Here is an 18,980-nt window from a genome sequence, read left to right as displayed (position 1 = left end):
TAAACAGCTAATCAAGCAGTAACTGCCTACCAAGTGGCAATAAGGACAGAAAAGAAGGCTTTCTTTACTGCCTCTATTGCGTCTGCAGAGTGCTGTCCCAGGAGGTTGTTCCAAGTGGTCCGAAGCCTGGTCGGTCCAGTTGCTCAGGAACCCTTGGAACAGTCAAAAGCCTCCTGTGACACTTTGGCTAAGCACTTTGCTGATAAAATCGAACACATACGGAGCTCGATCCCGTGCGCCGTGGATACAGTGAATGAATCGGAGTTGACCGGTTGCATGCCGGTATGCTGGGATCGTTTTCAGCCTCTCTCTTCTGAGGATGTGGACAAGGTGCTCACGACTGTAAGGCCTACCACCTGTCTAACTGACCCTTGCCCATCGTGGCTCATCATGAGATGCAGAGAGAAGTTGGGTGAGGGGATCAAGGCGGTGGTAAACACATCCTTGAAAGAGGGTGTGATGCCATCAGCCCTCAAGGAGGCAATTGTAAAGCCCATCTTAAAGAAGCCCTCCTTGGATCCCCAAGTTTTTAATAACTTTCGCCCAATTTCGAATTTACCATTCTTGGGCAAGGTCATTGAGCGAGTGGTGGCCAATCAGTTGTCGACACACTTGGATGAAACGGATTACTTAGATCCATACCAATCGGGCTTCAGGACTGGTCACGGAACTGAAACAGCCTTGGTCGCTCTGGTAGATGATATGAGGAGGGCATTAGATAGGGGAGAATTTACCTTCCTTGTCCTCCTCGATCTCTCAGCGGCTTTTGATACTGTCGACCACAGTATCCTTTTATATCGCCTAGAGGGATTGGGAATAGGAGGCACTGTATTACGGTGGTTCCGCTCCTTTATCTCTGATAGGTACCAACAGGTGGCATTGGGGGAGGAGGTTTCAGACCCTTGGCCTCTCAATTGTGGTGTGCCACAGGGCTCTATGCTCTCTCCCATGCTATTTAACATCTATATGAAGCCGCTGGGGGCAATCATCAGGAGATCTGGGCTGCAGTGTCACCAATATGCGGATGACACTCAGCTCTATCTCTCATTTAAATCTTCACCAGAGTTGGCTGCGGAGACCGTGTCCAAGTGCCTGGAGTCCGTGAGTGGATGGATGGGAAGGAATAGGCTGAAACTGAACCCCGACAAGACCGAGGTACTGCTCGTGGGGGACAAGAGAAGGTTGGGAACCGTTGACCTGAAGTTCAATGGGGTGAGTTTACCCCTAAAGGACCAGGTCCGCAGCCTCGGGGTTGTACTTGATTCCAAGCTGTCCATGGAGGCTCAGATTTCGGCTGTGAGCCGGGCAGCTTGGTACCAACTACACCTTATACGTAGGCTGCAACCCTACCTTCCTGTTCATCAGCTCCCACTGGTAGTACATGCCCTGGTCACCTCTCGATTAGATTACTGTAATGCGCTCTACGTGGGGTTACCCTTGAAAACGGTCCGGAAACTACAACTTATTCAGAATGCGGCGGCTCGATTACTCACAAACAGTCGTCGCCGGGACCACATTATGCCAGTGTTGTTCGATCTACACTGGCTTCCAGTGGTTTTCCGGGCCCAATTCAAGGTGTTGGTATTAACCTTTAAATCCCTACACGGTCTCGGCCCAGTTTATCTAAAGGAGCGCCTACAACGCCACCAATCATGCCGCCTGACAAGATCGGCCACACAAGGCCTTCTCTCAGTCCCGCCAACCAAAGCAGCTAGGTTGGTGGGTACTAGAGAGAGGGACTTTTCAGTGGTGGCCCCCACCCTCTGGAACTCCCTCCCACAAGATCTTCAGCACATCTCTTCCCTGAATATGTTCCGCAAGGCCTTAAAGACCTGGCTTTTTCAGCAGGCTTTCAGGACTTTTGGGGAGGCTTAATATTCTTCTGTTTTAAATGCCTCCTATTATGTATTGCTTGCTTTTATAATTTATATTATTTCACTGTATTTTGTACTGTATTCTGCTATATTTATTGTATGTACGTCGCCTAGAGTGGCCATTGGCCAGATAGGCGACACATAAATTAAATTTATTATTATTTATTATTATTACACTCAACGGGCCGAAGTAATGGCCACGAGAAACAAGACCTTAAAGGAAAGAAGACGGAGAGAAACTTGACTCAGGGGTTCGAACGGAGGTTTTTGAAGGGCTGACAAAACCTTATGCAGATCCCAAGTTGGGTAGCGATGCACCGTAGGAGGTGCAGTTATCGTTGCTCCCCTGAGCAAACGCTTGACGAAGGGGTGAGATCCGATTGGCATATCCGGGGATCTGGAGAGGGTTGCCGCTAAGGCTGAAACTTGGCGCCTCAGGGTGTTTGGTCTGAGACCCAAAGATACGCCATCTTGCAGGAAGGACATGATTTCTTTTACTCCCGCCTTTCGAGGAAGAACCCCTTGTTTCTGCGACCAGGATGAGAAGGCCTTCCAAGTGCTTTCATAAATTCTGAGCGTGGATGGGCGTCTAGAAGCCATCATGGTTTCTACTACTTGCGGAGAGATGCCCCTTTCAAGAGTCTCTTCCGTTCAAGTTCCAGACATGAAGTGCCCACCACTCTGGGTCTGGGTGCTGGAGCTGTCCCTGAGAGAGCAGGTCCGTTCGCACTGGAATCTTCCATGGTGGTTCCACCGACAGGTCAAGAAGGTCTGGAAACCAAGGTCTCCTTGGCCACCATGGAGCCACCAATAGAAGTGCTGTCCTTTCAGCACGAAGTTTTTTGAGTACCCTGGAAATCACTGGAATTGGAGGGAATGCATATAGTCTGCCCGGAGGCCACTGGGAAGTCAAGGCATTTATCCCTTCCACGCCTGGTGACGCGTATCGGGAGAAGAACCTCTGCACCTGCCGGTTGGCACTGGTGGCAAAGAGGTCTACTTGAATGTGGCCAAAACGTTCCACTATTTGACGAAAGGACTGTGGGTGAAGTCTCCATTCTCCTTGAATCAGCTTCTCCCGACTGAGCCAGTCCGCTTGGCTGTTGTCCTCCCCCTTGAGGTATTCTGCCGCTATCGATATGATATTGGGCTCCGCCCACTGGAAGAGGAGAAAGGCCTCCTTCTGAAGAATGAGGGAGCGTGTGCCTCCCTGACGGTTTAAATACGATTTGGCCGACACATTGTCTGTTCTGACAAGCACTGCCCCTAACCGTCTGGTGTTCGCAAAGTGCCTGAGGGCCAGACGAACTGCGCGTAGTTCGAGTAGGTTGATCGGCAGTGCGGATTCCTGAGCTGACCACGTGCCTTGAATCATCTGCCCGTCGCAGATGGCTCCCCATCTGGATAAGCTGGCATCGGATGTTATCAGGGTGTGGAGTGGATCCTGGAAAGGGATGCCTCGCGTAAGGTTGAGCTCTTGGGTCCACCAGAACAGCGACTGACGAACCTGTGGCGACAGAGCGACCATGCGGTGGTGCCTGGACGCTATGTCGTTCTGGAATGGCAGCAGCGCCCACTGAAGAGTGTGGGAATGATGACGTGCCCATGGCGTCGTTTGGAACGTGGATACCATCAAACCGAGAAGTGCTGCCAACTCCATCAGGTCTGTAGAGGTGGAGGATAGGACATGCAACACCACTTTGTGGATCTTGCTGATCCTGTCTGAAGATAGCGTAATGAGGCCATTTTGAGAGTCTATAGTCGCTCCCAAATGTGTGATGCGTCTGGACGGAAAGAGATGACTCTTGGCTTCGTTGATCAGGAAACCGTGATCCTTTAGACAGGTCAGGGTGACATGGAGGTCCTCCCATGCCTTGTGTAACGATGGTGAGCGGATCAGAAAATCGTCCAGATAAGGAAAAATATGAATCCCCTGTGTCCTGAGGTGTGTCACCAGGGTAACCACAATCTTGGTGAATGTCCTGGGAGCGGACGACAGGCCAAAGGGCATGGCCCTGAACTGATAATGGTCTTGTCCCACCACGAAGCGCAGATACCTTCTGTGAGGGGGAAAAATTGGAATGTGCAGGTAGGCTTCCTTCAGGTCGATAGATGAGAGGAAGTCCCCTAGCCTCAGCGCTTCTTTGATGGAAAGTAAGGTCTCCATCCGAAATTTGCTGTACTTTATGAAGCAATTTAGAGTCTTGAGGTCTAATACTGGCCTGGATGAACCATCTTTTTTGTCGACGGTGAAGAACAGAGAGTAGTTTCCCAGGAACCTCTCCCCTGGAGGTACTGCCTCGATAGCTGCCTTGCGTAGGAGATGGGAAACTGATCTCAAAACTTTGCCCCTTTTGTGTGGATTTGCTGACAGAGGGGATGGAAGGAATCTCGCCGGGGGAGTGGAGGAAAACTCCAGGCGAAGGCCGTATCGAAGAGTGCGGAGGACCCAGCGATCGGAGGATAGGTCCTCCCATCAGTGAGCAAAGCGTTGGAGACGGCCTCCCACTGGCGAGGTGGAGGCGTCAGAACTGATTTCTGTTTCCATATGCCTGGGATGCAAGGCCGGATCGACCTGGGAGGTGTTGCTGGGACTTAAGTTGGTTGCGCTGTCTGTTCCAGAAGGGACGGCTGGAGCGGGCGTCCTTCTGTCTTCCAAAGGGACGTGAGCCCCGAAAGGACTGCGTCAAGTGATATGGATGGAATGAGCGGTGAAAGGTCCTTCCATCCTCCCTTTTTCTGGTGGATGGCATGGACTTTTTCTTTTCCTTGGTTTCTAATATGTTGGCGAGGGCAGTGTCCCCAAATAATTTGCCACCCACGTAGGGTTCCGAGGCAAGATTCGAACGAGCTGTAGGGTCTGCATCCCAATGTCGAAGCGAAAGGGTCCTTCGCGTGAAGATCCCTGCAGTGAGAGACCTAGCTGCAAACTGCATGGCGTCCATTGACGCATCTGCCATGAAGGTAAGTGCCCGAGAGACCTTCAGCAGAGATTTGCGTATCCGGGCTGCATCCTGCTGTGGGCCATCTAGCAGGTCTTCCAACCACAGTAGGGAGGCTCGAGCAAACACAGAAGAGGCTGCTGCTGCCCTGATTGAAAGCGCACTAGCCTCGTGCACTCTTCTAAGTCCCTGGTCCATCTTGCGCTCAGTAGGATCCTTAAGGTGAGCGTCTGAGTCTTTAGGATTCAATGATGGGATCAATAGATTGACTATAGGCGCGTCTATGAGCGGGACTTTCAACTGATCCATGATCGGTTGTTCCAGTGTATAATATTTGTTGGCTACCGAAACTGATTTTTTGAATTGCAAGGGAATGTCAAATTCTGATTTGAGCACCTTGGGGAGAAGAGAAGGAAGCTTCAATACTCTAGACCTAGGCTTTGGATCTGGACATACTGCTGAGACTCTTGAGGAGGGTGGAGTAGGAGGATCCTCTGTAGAGGTGAGGGTAAGAGCCTCCATCGCTTTGCATAGCAGAGGAAGGAAATGAGCCTCTTGAAATATTCTAGTAGATAAAATCTCCTCAGATTCTGATTCCCCACTCCATTCCTCTTCATCCAACACAATCAAGTCATTTTCTGTGTCTATAAGCTCCTGTTCTGGGAGCTGAAGGTGTCTGCCCTGTGATGCAGCATAGGGGTCTGGGGATGTGTGGCCCGGGGAAGGGCGTGTGTTCGCCCTCGGGTGCCTTGAGGGTTGTGAGCCTGATGCAGTTTGAGAAGACAAATCTCTAGTCAGATCCATTAAAAGGGCATCCTTAAGCTGTTCTTTTAATTGCTGAATTGAATGTGCTGAAAGCTGCAGCTGAATAGGGCGAGCTTGAGTGTGAGATGGATAAAGCCTGTGCCCACCAGCATCATGAATTTGTTGGACAGGGATTGGCTCCTCCAAAAACCCTGTGAAGGCCTCGGGCGAGGAGTTGTTAGAAAAAATAGCGTCTAAGGAAGGGTGAGACTGGCCACCTTCCCCATCAGACAGGGGTTCCAGGTCCCTCTGGTCCCTTGAGTGGTGGTAGGAATCTTGACCTTCTCTACAGGTTCCCTTATGTGGAACAGGAATCCTGCCTTCTGCAGCCACCCTGCCCGCCAAAACCTGAGCCTCAGCCACCTCGTGCCTGACGGTAGAGGGGCGGGCCACCACTGTTTCAGAATGATCCCCCGAAGAATGAGCCTGCTCTGATCCCAGGATGGGACTGAGTTCCGGCACTGCGCCTGTCGCTGGCTTGCGGGGAAGCACTTTCGACCCCTTTGAGAGGTGCTTTGTTTTGTGTGTGGCTTTCCCCATAGCGGGCACACACTGCGGGACTTACGGGGTTAATGAAAATATGAATGGAAGGCTCCCGCTGGTAATGATTGACAACACTGTCTAATAAGCGGCTAGGTAAAGCAGAAAGATTAGAAGCTGTTGCCGCCGACCTGCTATGGCGTCTGTGCATCTGCCCCTCCCCACTATGAAGCAGGGAAAACGAAGCCGCTTGAAAGGGAGCGCGAAAATCCGAGGCGTGGGCCTGAGTTCCGAGCTCCGGTGAAATTCGCCTCTAAGGCTAATGCTGCCGACGCTATGAGTTGCTGACTAGGAGGAACGGTAGCAAATTCGGCTGGGGAGGGAGCCTGAAGAGGCCAACGGCCCCAGGAGCCGTGGGGAGGGGCTGAATGCTCCTCGCCACCGAGAAAAAACCGGAGGAAAGACACAAGGAGCTTTTTTGTTTTTAAACTTTAAACTTTAAACAGCAGGGGAAGACAAAATGTATACTGAGGGCAAGAAACAGCAGAAACCAACAGGTAAGACTTAAAAGACAAACAATACAAGCCTGAACCGACGGAGACAGAGAGGAATCAACCAGATTCGGTGAAGGCAAAAGAGAAAAACTGCGGACGGAGCAGGCGCAGACTGGGAACGGACCTACAGTAAAACGTCAGCAGTACTCTTTTGCCTTCAACCACTAGGTGGAGCTAGTTACACCACCTGATATCATCTTTCCATGCACAGGAGAAAGACAAAACACATCTTGAGGATTGACAACTTGCCGATTGAGCAAGTGAAAACTATTAGATACCTCGGTATTGTACTACAAGCATCAGGTTCCTATCAGATGCATATCTCCTCCTCCCTGTTAACTGCCAGACGCACAACAAAGGCCCTATTATCTTTCTTCTATACCAAAGGGGGCCAATTTATCTTTCCAGCCATAAACGTATTTGTTGCTAAAATCCTCCCGCAACTCTTATATGGGGCTCAAACTAGTACATACACCAATTTTACTAAACTAGAAGCCATACAAAACTCCTTTCTAAGATCAATATTAGGAGTTCCCACTTGTGTTCCAGACTTTATATTGAGACTAGAATGCGGTCTCCAATCCATAGAGTCTTGCGTGTGGAAACTGAGATTACTATTATGGTTGAAATTAATTTTTAGGCCCATCGGGCTGGCTCCACATGTACTTATAGATAAAGTTCATTCCCCTTGGGAAAAAATGATCCACGACAAACTATTAAGCCTAGGCTTTTCTTTGCCTTATATTCTCCATCTGGGTCATGACTCTGCTTGTGCGATAATTAAACAACGGTTAAGAGATATTGATTTCCAGCATCATTTACTCCTTGTAAGGAAACCCCAAGTTTTTCACCTTAATGTCATTCATACCTCTTGAATTTGGAACTTCCCAACTATAGAAGGGCTTTTACCCTAATTAGATTAAATATATTGCCGTCCGCTGTACTGTCTGGTAGATATAATAAAATCCCATATTCTGAGAGATTTTGCCCCTGTGCTGATGGAGAAATTGAATCGAATGAACATGTATCTTCTTCGATGTATATTTTATCATGACTTAAGATCTCATTTAATTATACCTATTTTGTCGTCTCTCCCATCTAGAACTGAATCCTTTTACATAGATTATCTACTAGGCGATTATGTACCTGAGGTGACACTTGTTGTCGCCAAATTTAGCGCTGCTGCTATTAAATGTAGGAAAACAAAAGTCCAATAACTAGTTATAATGTGTTTGTTCTGTATATTGTTTTTATTTGATATATATCTCTTTGCTGCTAAATCAAATGGAAGCCATTTGTACTTGTTTTATTTTGTAATATTTATGTATGAAGGGTCAATTTGACTGTAATTAAACTCAACTCAGCACTGGCTACCAATATGCTTCCGGGCCAGATTCAAAGTGCTGGTATTAACCTATAAAGCCTTATACGGCGCGGGACCACGATACCTGTTGGAACGCCTCTCCCGATACGAACCGGCCTGTACACTATGCTCTGCTACGAAGGCCCTCCTCCGGGTTCTGACTCATAGAGAAGCCCGGAGGGTGGTGACAAGATCTAGGGCCTTCTCAGTGGTGGCCCCCGAATTGTGGAACAGTCTCCCCGAAGAGGTGCGCTTGGCGCCGATGCTGTTTTCCTTTCGGCGCCAAGTTAAAACCTTCCTCTTCTCCGAGGCATTTTCATTTAATTTAATTTAAGTTAAGTTAACTTAATTTTGTTCTAATTGATCTCAGATTGTTTTTATGTTTTTGCTGTATTATATTGTGTGATTTTATTGTATCTTCTGTGTTCACCACCCAGAGAGCTATTGCTAGTCAGGCGGTATAAAAGTATAATAAATAATAATAATAAATAATATAATCTTTGCCCCAGTTACTGTAATTGTCTACAGACCCCCGGACAGCCACCTCCACCTTTCAAAATTTACAATGAAATTATAGTGGCTAAGAATTCATCCCAACGATTTATTACTCACTGCTATTTCAAAATTATTTTTTGAAATGTTTACTTGCGAGAAGAAAAACCTGAGACCAATACTTCTGGACACCAGTAGGAAGGGCTCACCCCATCCAATGCAGTTCTGTCTCTGAAACTTTAACTCAATTTCAATGTATCTACCTACCCAGTGTGTTAATTCGATAGATAAATTCCTTGAATACTTCTCTCTCTTGAAGAAATTCTACAGGGATTTCTGGGAAAGTTGTGCCAAAATCGCCTGAAGGCTTTGGAGACCAGCCCAGTTTCCAGACCTGTACAATATACAGAAGTAAATAAGTATAAATATCTTGTAACTGGGAGCATATACTCTCCTTGCTATATTTCAACTTTTGACAAAGAGAAATAAAGGCACTGTAATGAGAGTACATGTCTGCATGGTACTTGTCTTCACAAGAGAATTTTAGTATTTATCTGTAAGCTTTCAGATGCAAACCCAAAGACAACACAATGTACTCACTGTAAAAAAGAAAGAAAAGGATTGCAAACCAGGCTTATAGAAATGACTGCTTGTGAGTTGGCCGAGTCAGCTTTACCATTCAACAGATGGCAACAGCAAGTCCTCAGGAGCATCATGGACTCTGTCATCACTGATTAGACTCCACTGGCAAAGAAGATGTATGTTTCATTAAAAATGCATCTCTTTGTCCATCATTCTTGCTGGCAGATTCTTGGCTTTCTTCTTCCTTACCAGGTAGACAGCTCTGTTGTAGCTGGTCATTTACCTGAAACAGCTGGAAGGCCTTGCACTTTTCCATCACATGCAAAAATCCCAAGGAATTAAATACAAGACAAAGTTGCTACCTATGCTTCCTGCAAGTTCATACAACTTTTAATTCCTGAAGCTCACTTCCTGTATGGTACACCATCCTTCTACCCCTCATTTTATCATGAGTAGATTAGGAGTTCTATGGTGCAGTGACAGAAATCAACAAACACTAGAGTATTTCCTTTGAAATATGTCCATAATGTTGCACATTGATTACATAACAGTTCAGCGTTTGGCAGCTAATCATATCAGTTTCCTTTAGGTCTTAAAAGGAGAGAACCAGCCAATCATTTTGAACTAGCCAATGTCTGCCTGCATCTTGGGTCTGTGACACAGGCATGGGGGGAAGAAAAAGATGCATGCAACCATCTTGGATTAAAAATATACATTACATAATGCTAATTATCTCAGAGAAATGAACCTCCTAATGGCTTTCATGGCAGCAGCCAGGAAAGAATTGGCTAAGAAACTTGGATCTGCCCTCTAGAAAGTATCTTTAGAAATGCAAGCCCCTTGCCTTCTGTCAATGCTCTAGAATTTCCACATAATCAGACTTGCATCTCTACACTTTCAAATGCAATCCTACACAAAGGATAATTATCCATAATCCAGGGATAGCTCAATCCAGGGATGGAATGTAGTCTGATGTTCAAACAGGGAAAGAATCCTGTTATGGTTTTAAGGAAACCAATGGTATCTAGCATCCTTAGATCCTCAGATGTATTGGGGAGAAGCAGGATCTGTTAGCAACATGCTCAATCAAGCATAATTTCTATGCCTGCTGCAAGGACTCATTCATCTGCACTGGAATACTGGTTTTGGGGAAGGCTTGCAAGAGTGTTTCTTCCAACAGCACTGGGGTTATGTTAGAAGGGGAAGGCATCATGCTGAGGTGGGTCTTTGAGAAGCTTTTCAAACAGAAGAAGGGTTTCCCTAACCCAGTCAAAGTTCTGAAACAGGATGAAATTCTTGAATAACAAATAACGTACAAGTAATTAATCTCTAAAAATGTTAATAGCTGACTCCCAATACATACTTATGTTAGTGATTCAGGATCCAAAAAGAAAACAGCACTGCCTTGTACAAAAGCTTCTCTGTCTGTTTCAGATCCAACTCCAGTTGGGAGCCCCTCCGTTCCACAGACACCAAGAGCATCAGCTTCTTGCATTTAAATTAGCACCCTCAGACTTGTCAATAAACATAGATGGAGAGAGTGAAGAAATGTTGACTTCTTTGTATTTCTAACAAGCTAAGAGCACCTATGTGCTTAAAAGGACACTCCTATTCTTTATTAGATGAGATTTGTATAGGACCATCACCGAATTTTCAAGAGGGGCCTTTAGGCATGAACATCTGTAATTAACATTATTATATAATTTACTATGAGAAAAAGATACCGATCAAAAATTAAGAATAAACATGTCACAGTATGATCAGCAATAATCGTCAACATCAACTTTAGCAGTTAAACACATACCAAGGGAGGAACTCTTGCATAGCTGTTTACTAAAGGCAGTCTTGACAAGCTGATGATGATATTCTTAAGAACAGGGGTGAGGAATGCTGGAATATGCCTGTTTTTCTTGTGCCCCAAAGCCAAGACAGATTGTAAACATTCCACCAATTCTGTCACTATTTCACAAGTTGTTGCAATATATTCAAATTCTTAAATTGGGAGAGAATACAAAAATTCATTATACAATACTCTAATAAATAAAAACATGCTAAGTTTTAAATTGCTCCAAATTCATGCCTAAATTGTAGGGTGTCAGAAAAAGCTATCTTCACAAGATACATTAACAAGTTTCGTATGACACAGCATAAAATACTGAAGCACACAACAAAACATCTCAAAGTCCATTAAAAAGTATTATCAATTAAAGCTATTCTGATGCCCAAACTAGATGTGATATTAAGTGTTTACATCCATTTAATGTGTCTCTTTCTTACTTTCAGATTAATAGCTGCCCTGGGGTGGGGTGGGATGAGTTGAATCAGGATTTGGTACTGCAGTGTGTAGTTTTCCACTCTAGGTGATGGTTCTAGAACACAAAAGGTTCTAGTCAAGGTGAGGCGAGGAAAGGGATTCATGATAGACAGTTCTGTGTAAAACTCAAGCTAGAGCAGTTTTAGAAGGTTGCTTTAGCAACCAATAGACCCCAAGGTTATCAGTATGGCTGGTTAGCTCCATCCCCCAAATGAGAGAAGCTGTTCTGGTTAAAGACACTTGCCTGTTTCAGCCTAAGGATGGCAGTACAACGGCCCAGGCTACAGAGCTGCCAGCAGAACAGCCTGCTCCTGTGCCAGAGCTTCTGGGACAGTGAGGAAACATTGTGGCCAGCTCTAAGGGCAATTCCCTCTACTCTTCCTCCAAAATAACAGCCTCATCCCTCAAAGAGGGGACGTTGGACCCTGAGATCATGACACACGGGGCGGTGGATTTTTCCAACACTTCTCTCCCATGGCCCATTTGAATACCCCACCCCCTTCCATCAAAGCAGCTAATAATCTAGGGAAACTGTGATCATGCCTCTGTTATTTTTAACGTTTAAAAAGATACATTCAATGTAGCACACATTTAACATTATGTCTGTTCTTTGCCTTGATAAAATAATAACATAATGCTAAAAATGAAAGTGGCATGTTTTCCAACAATAGCAATGAATATGGAATTATATATAAAAATGGTACAGGGTATAAAATATGCTACAAATATAAAAACACCATTTAACAAAACTGTCTAATAGTTAAATTAAACACTATTGTATGCATATTCGGAGCTTGTTATATCCTTACTTTGTGCTTGTGAATCCACTTCATCCTCATTTGCATGTTTTGTAAGGTTCTTCTTCCTTTCTGGATTAAGAAGCCGATTTCCAGGTTCAACAGCCACTAAGTTAGACAAACATCAAGCATTTCTCAGTGCTAACCTTTTAATTCCCCTGAATCATCATCATCAGACAAGTTTTTGAATGTGCAAGCTAAGCAAAAATGTTATCTCTTCAAAAAACTGAATTACATTGATGAACTTTTGTGCAACTATGTAGATGGTAGGACCCAGGGAAGCTGTTTAATCCCATGAGTTTTTGTATATTCCGAGTTCTTTCAGAACTTCACTCATTCCATATTGTCATATTTTCGTAACAGTTTCCTTATGATAGTATAGTATGCTAATAATTGTCTAGCCACCACTCATTCTCAACTACTTTGCTGAAAGCTATGGTATGAAATAAAGTTCTGAAGACACCATTATGGGGCATCCTGAATTGCTCAGATAAGTAAGTAAAGGCATGAGATGATACATCCACTGGGGATAAAACAAACAGAAGAGATGGAACTTGTAAAGCTGTTAGGAACACGTATGCTTTTAGGATGCCCCCCTTTGCTTTCAGGAGCTTTTCATACTACTTCCATTAGGTAACTCACCTGCTTCTATGATAAACCGGATACAGTTGATTACAGAGCAGGCATGTGTCATATGTACTGCTGAAGCCAGCAAATTCCATAGATTTGATTGTTGTAATGTCAAGCAGCAGCAATCCAACACAGCCTGGAGATCAATGCTTAGTGGAATATTCTTATGTGTTAACTGCCAAGACACTATCTGTGGAAGAAAAATAATATATGAGACTATTTGATTCTCGTTGTGATCAGTATATTCTCTCTCTCTCTCTGTTTGTCTGTATTAGGAAAACAATAGACATAATCCATTGCAAATAAATTGCAAAAGGCTATAAAAAGGTTGATTCCTTACTATTCACTTTCCAAACAGATTTTAAAATTTCCGCTCACATAACCTTTGACGTAGTTTCAGAGGGTTTCCAGACACCATCACAGTAGACGTATAGCACATAAAACTCCTAAACTCAAGCATCACAGAACTTGAAAGATTTTCTTGGATTCTTTATAGCTAAGATTGTGACGATAGAACACATCTGTTAAGTAATATTCTGTTTGCTATTTGTGGCCTTACCTCTAGTAACATTACAACAAACTTCACAATATCATTCTCTTTGTCAGGAGGAATGTGAAGAGAAGTTGGCAGTTTAGAAAGTAACACCAGATATTGACTTAAAGCACGGGACAAGACCATTGTAGACTGATACAGCCCAGTGTCACCTATAGAATAAGGACATGCCATTAAAAACAAATGTTATCTGCATACATCCAATTTTATAACTGAACCACACTTACATATTTTAAAATATCCCAAATGCCATTGTTTCTGAAACATAATACTTTCACGTAAGAATAAAACAGTGGTATAGACAGTGGAAGCTGGTCCACTAGGGCACAGCTCTTCCAAGGAGAATGTTAAGCAATTTTACCTACCCTCCATCTCAAAGCCAAACACTTTTCATCTCCTCCTCCTCAGGTTTAATGGCAAATCAAGGCCAAGGAAGGGCCCTATTATCGCTACCTACTGGCAAAAACTTTAATGCATCTCACTCGCAGCCTTTCACAGAGCTTTATCTTTAACAAACTGCCAAAGAATCACCAACACCATGCCCCAATGATTCTTATCTAGAAGGGCCGATCCCACAGGCATGTTTGTAATTCCCAAGTTCCGAAACCTATAGACACACAATCTTTCCTATCCCATAGACATTTTATACTCCCATGAACTTACAGAGGCTTGTGGGGGCATTTCTGTCAACCTCCTGTTCTCTGGCCAATCAGGTCTCTGCACCATCCAGCCAATCCTAATCCAAAAGGATATATATGGCATATGCCCTCCCCTGCATGTGTCTCTGGGCAGAAAAACCATGTCAGATTTTAGTATTAGGACTGCCAGCTTTTCAGCCCTGGTTATGAAGGTTCCCCCTCCCTCTTGTTATCAGGCCACTTCCAGCTTCTGTATTGGACTAGTAAGGCTGCCTTGAAGAGCAGACAGTGCATGCTCAGAGCTGCTTCCTTGAAGGCTACACCCGCACAACCTTAACTAGGCTCCAGGACTATGTTTGTCTTCCCTGGTCAGCTGTTTGCTTATTTTTTGCTGAATTTTTATTTCACTGAATTGCCCACTTGTGTGAGTAAGTGCCATACTGGATACACGGTGAATATCTTCTTTGTACAGTAAAGTGCTTTTTTACTTATATATTTTTTTTAAATTGGATGGGGGGGTTAAAATTATTATTTCTAAAAAATGTTTTCTAATCCTGCACCACTTCACCCTCATTAACAGCTGATATAATAAAAAGGATAATTAATTATGATGAAAGGAAAGCTGGGAGTGGCTTTATTCAAAGGCATGCTGGAACAACATGTATTTCTTTCTGGATCCTGCGAGTTTACCAACTTGTTGATATGGATGGTGATGGAAATGGTACTTGAAGCTTGATTTAACCTATGATTTATTGTGTAAGTGTACTAATGGCAGTATAGTGTGGGAAGACTGAGTGCAGAACAATAATGCTGTGGTGAATGTAAGATGTATCCTTTACCCAAGGGATGGTGGCCAAACCATTTTATTTAGTATAAATTGGGCAACACATTAGGCATGAGAAAAGCTCACCAGAAATCTCTTCAACTGCCCCAGAGCCTAGGTGTGAATAATCTGAGCCTGCCTTTTAACTAAGTACAACTCTGGGGAAAGACAGGGAAGTGTAGACTTCTAAGGCAGTTGAGAAGGAGTTTTATAACTGTCTAGTCCTGTTTCAAGCCTCTGTTAAACTGCAGGAACAGTTCTGCAAAAAATCAAAAGTTAATTTCACATTTGCCTCTTGATTTGGGGGTAAAATACAGCCTGGAGCTAACTGCTCTAGGCTCTGTCTGGATAGCCTTCATGTTACAGTGATTACCCCCTGCTGGTGCTAGAGCCAGTTGTTTCTCTTCCCTCCCCTTGGCCGTTTGGTAAACGAATAGCTGGGAATCCATGTGTTATCTGGTTGATAATGAAGGAGTCACTTTAATAAGTCACCTTATTAAATGCAAACAGAGATTCCGCATTGGGGAGGCAGGTGCCAACTAGCCATGGCTTATAGTAGAAATGAAACAATAAGCTAGTAGCGCTTTATAGGCTAGCAAATGTATTATAACATAAGCTTATGCCATCATAAATTTGTTAGTCTTGGTGCTAGTACTGTTCTTTTGGTTGCATTACTAAAATTGCACTATGATCTACTTTTCAGGGTTGTTGTGAGGATAAAAAGAATATAAAACACTTTGGCAATTTTAAAATGCTATTACAAAATGTAGGATGGTACAGAGGATGGTTCAGATGAGGGCATAATCACACCTTGTCTGCACACCCCACCCAGGCAAGCCTGGCCCAGCAGACAGCCAATCATTGGATTTGCCAAGGATCTACATGCAAAATCCAATGTTTGCAGGCCTGAAAATCCTGGTCGTGTCCCAGATTCTTTTTTCTTTGATTTTTACATTGGGCTTTTTTCATGGTTCCAAACCTTCCTTCCACAACTCAAAATCAGGCGGAAGGAAGGCTACAGAGAGACTTATCGTGATTATTCTTATTAATCAGTATTAAAATTATATCCATTCAATTTCTCCTCCAAGGATAGATAAAACTGAAACGTTTAAGTGTCCTGTGTTTCTTTGCAAAGGAGGAGGATAGGGAGAGAACCAGAACAGGTGGAGGCCACACAACTTTTCTCCCAGCAGCGAAGCAATCGAGAAGAGTCCCCTTTTGAACCTAAGTAAGACACTGCAATGCTTAAGTGACCACAGTATCTTTGCAAGGGAGGAAGATGACTAGAAAAGTAGAAACATTTGGCCATGCCCCCATGATCTCCTAGTAGCACTACCAGGTTCAGTGGGCACCAGCCGCCATTGGGTATAGAGGATATTCCTGCCTTTTTTCTAACCAAAACATTTCTAATAGCATATATTTTAAAAGAACTATTACTAATTTGATTAGTTTGACCTGTAAGACTCAAACTGTGGAATTGCAGTTTATGTCAAAAGATTTTCAGAATTACTTGCCTTGGTGGCCATTCAGTCTTATGACAGCGCCACAGTTGTGGCCCCAGGTTAAGAGTGATTCAGCTGAATTGCATACTACAAGCATACAGTGGAAGCTTGTTACAATGTGGTTCACTATACCATGGATTCACTTTAAATTTAGTTGACAGAGAACCAGAAGAACTATGGACTGAAGTCAGAGACATTATCAGGGAAGAATGCAAAAAGACAATACCTCTAGTTAAAAAGAGAGAAAGACCTCAATGGATGACTGGAGAAACTCTTAAAATGGTTAAAAAGAGAAGGAAAGCAAAAGCAAAAGCAAAAGCAAAAGGAGATAGAAACACGGTCAGAACCCTAAATGCAACTATACAACGACTAGCACGTAGGGACAAATAAAACTATTACAATAGTTATTGTATAGAAATAGAAGAGGACAACAAAAAGGGAAGAAGAGCCCTATTCCAAAAGATTAGAGAAATGAAAGGGAAATTTAAACCAAGAGTAGAGATGTTGAATAATCAACAGGGGAACACACTGACTGACTGAGATGAAATAAAAGGAAGATGGAAGCAATACACTGAAGAACTCTATAAAAGAGATGACAGGATGACAGATTCATTCACGGAGAAACCATATGATGAAGAACCAGAAATGTTAGAATGTGAGGTGAAAGCTGCTCTTACAATTCTTGGAAGAAACAAATCACCAGGAATAGATGGCATGCCAATAGAGTTGCTACAAGCTACTCAGACTGAATCTGTCCAAATGTTGACAAACATTTGTCAAGAAATATGGAAAACTAAACAATGGCCCACAGACTGAAAGCGTTCTATATCCTACTTCGAAAGAAAGGGGATCCCAGAGAATGCAGTAATTACCGAACTATTGCCTTAATATCCCATGCAAGTAATGCTCAAGATTCTAGAACAAAGGCTGTTACCATATATGGAGCGAGAAGTGCCAGACGTCCAAGCTGGATTTAGAAAGGGAAGAGGCACCAGATATCATATCGCAAACATACATTGGATAATGGAACGGACAAAGGAATTTCAGAAGAAAATCACCCTGTGCTTTATAGACTACAGCAAAGCCTTTGACTGTGTAGATCATGAAAAACTATGGAATGCTTTAAAAGAAATGGGGGTACCACAGCCTCTGATTGTCCTGATGCGCAACCTATACTCTGGACAAGAGGCTACTGTAAGGACAGAATATGGAGAAACCGATTGGTTCCCCATCGGAAAGGGTGTGAGACGGGTGTATTTTATCACCCTGTTTGTTTAAACTGTACGCAGAACATATCATACAGAAAGCAGGATTGGACCAAGATGAAGGAGGTGTGAAAATTGGAGGGAGAAACAAGTAAAATGTTTAATGAAAGACTCTGGCATGTTGACAGTTAATTTTCCTTCCATAGACTTTGCTGCAGTGGTTTTCCTAGAAATATTTCTTCATTTGTAATGCATCTTTTGAGAGCCAGTGTGCTGTAGTGGTTAAGGTGTTGGACTACAACCTGGGAGACCAGGGTTCAAACCCCCACACAGCCATGAAGCTCACTGGGTGACCTTGGGCCAGTCACTGCCTTTCAGTCTCAGAGGAAGGCAATGGTAAACTCCCTCTGAATACCGCTTACCATGAAAACCCTATTCATAGGGACGCCATAAGTTGGATTCGACTTGAAGGCAGTACATATACATTTTTAATGTACATTTTAAAAAACGTGTTGGGTAAACATATTGTATGTTTTCTGGCTAGTCTTAAGCGATGGAAGTAAAGAACCTTGTTGCTAGGCAAGATTCTCACACAGCAGACCCCAGCCTTGAAGAATTTACACTTAGGTTGGCCAAGAGATTAGGTTTCAAAGGAGACAGGGAGTAGAAATTATGGGAGATGAATAAAAATAGTTTGAGAGGTATGGAGGAAATGGGAAAATATCTGAGGTACACAGTGGCTAGAATTCTGACAGGCAGCTTTCCATACTACATGTAGAAATAAGCCACAGTGATTGTATGGCATGGGAACTAACATGACTCTCTGCCAATGTCACTCAGTGAACTTGTCGCAGACAGAGAAGTGGCAACCAATAAAAGTTGGCAACCCTGTTAGCAACCCTTATTTAACTTAATAAATTAGCCATGTTAGGCATAATTTATTTATTTTATTTATTTATTATCATTATTTTTACCCCGCCCTTTTTCCAAAACTGGAACTCACGGCGTCTTCCAGATAAAAGCACACATATAATTAAAAACATACAAAAGTCTGGATTAAAATCAAATTAAACAATTTACAGTATTAAAACCATTCATACATACAGTTAAAATAATTCAAACTCAGTTTAAAATAATACAATTAGGCAACAGCAACGCAGCACCCTTCAAGACCTGTCCTTAACAGCTTTCAGTTCCAAAGGCTTGTTGAAATAAAAAAAGCTTTGCTTGCCGACGGAAGGACTGCAAGGAGGGGGCCATTCTTGCTTCCCTAGGAAGGGAGTTCCAAAGCCTCGGGGCAGCCACCGAAAAGGCCCTATCTCGCGTCCCCACTAGTCGTGCTTGTGAGGATGTAGGTATTGAGAGAAGGGCCTCTCCTGAGGATCTCAGGGCCCGGGCAGGCTCATATAGGGAGATACGGTCTGACA

General features: G+C 43.7%; 1 protein-coding gene across 1 annotated transcript in view; it reads right to left on the bottom strand.

Annotated features, from left to right (window-relative positions):
* HTT (huntingtin) overlaps positions 1-18,980 on the bottom strand; it is a 337,153-nt gene that overhangs the window by 22,936 nt on the left and 295,237 nt on the right. Inside the window, exons 49-53 of the mRNA XM_061584691.1 lie at positions 13,392-13,537; positions 12,845-13,022; positions 12,215-12,310; positions 10,896-11,083; positions 8,777-8,903 (exon numbers count right to left, since the gene is read on the bottom strand). Of these exons, the coding sequence (XP_061440675.1) occupies positions 8,777-8,903; positions 10,896-11,083; positions 12,215-12,310; positions 12,845-13,022; positions 13,392-13,537 (735 nt within the window). The remainder of the gene's footprint in view (positions 1-8,776; positions 8,904-10,895; positions 11,084-12,214; positions 12,311-12,844; positions 13,023-13,391; positions 13,538-18,980) is intronic.

Source organism: Rhineura floridana, chromosome 9, assembly GCF_030035675.1.
Source record: "Rhineura floridana isolate rRhiFlo1 chromosome 9, rRhiFlo1.hap2, whole genome shotgun sequence".
NCBI classification, from domain to species: domain Eukaryota; kingdom Metazoa; phylum Chordata; class Lepidosauria; order Squamata; family Rhineuridae; genus Rhineura; species Rhineura floridana.
This window is presented reverse-complemented; position numbering and strand designations above follow the sequence as displayed.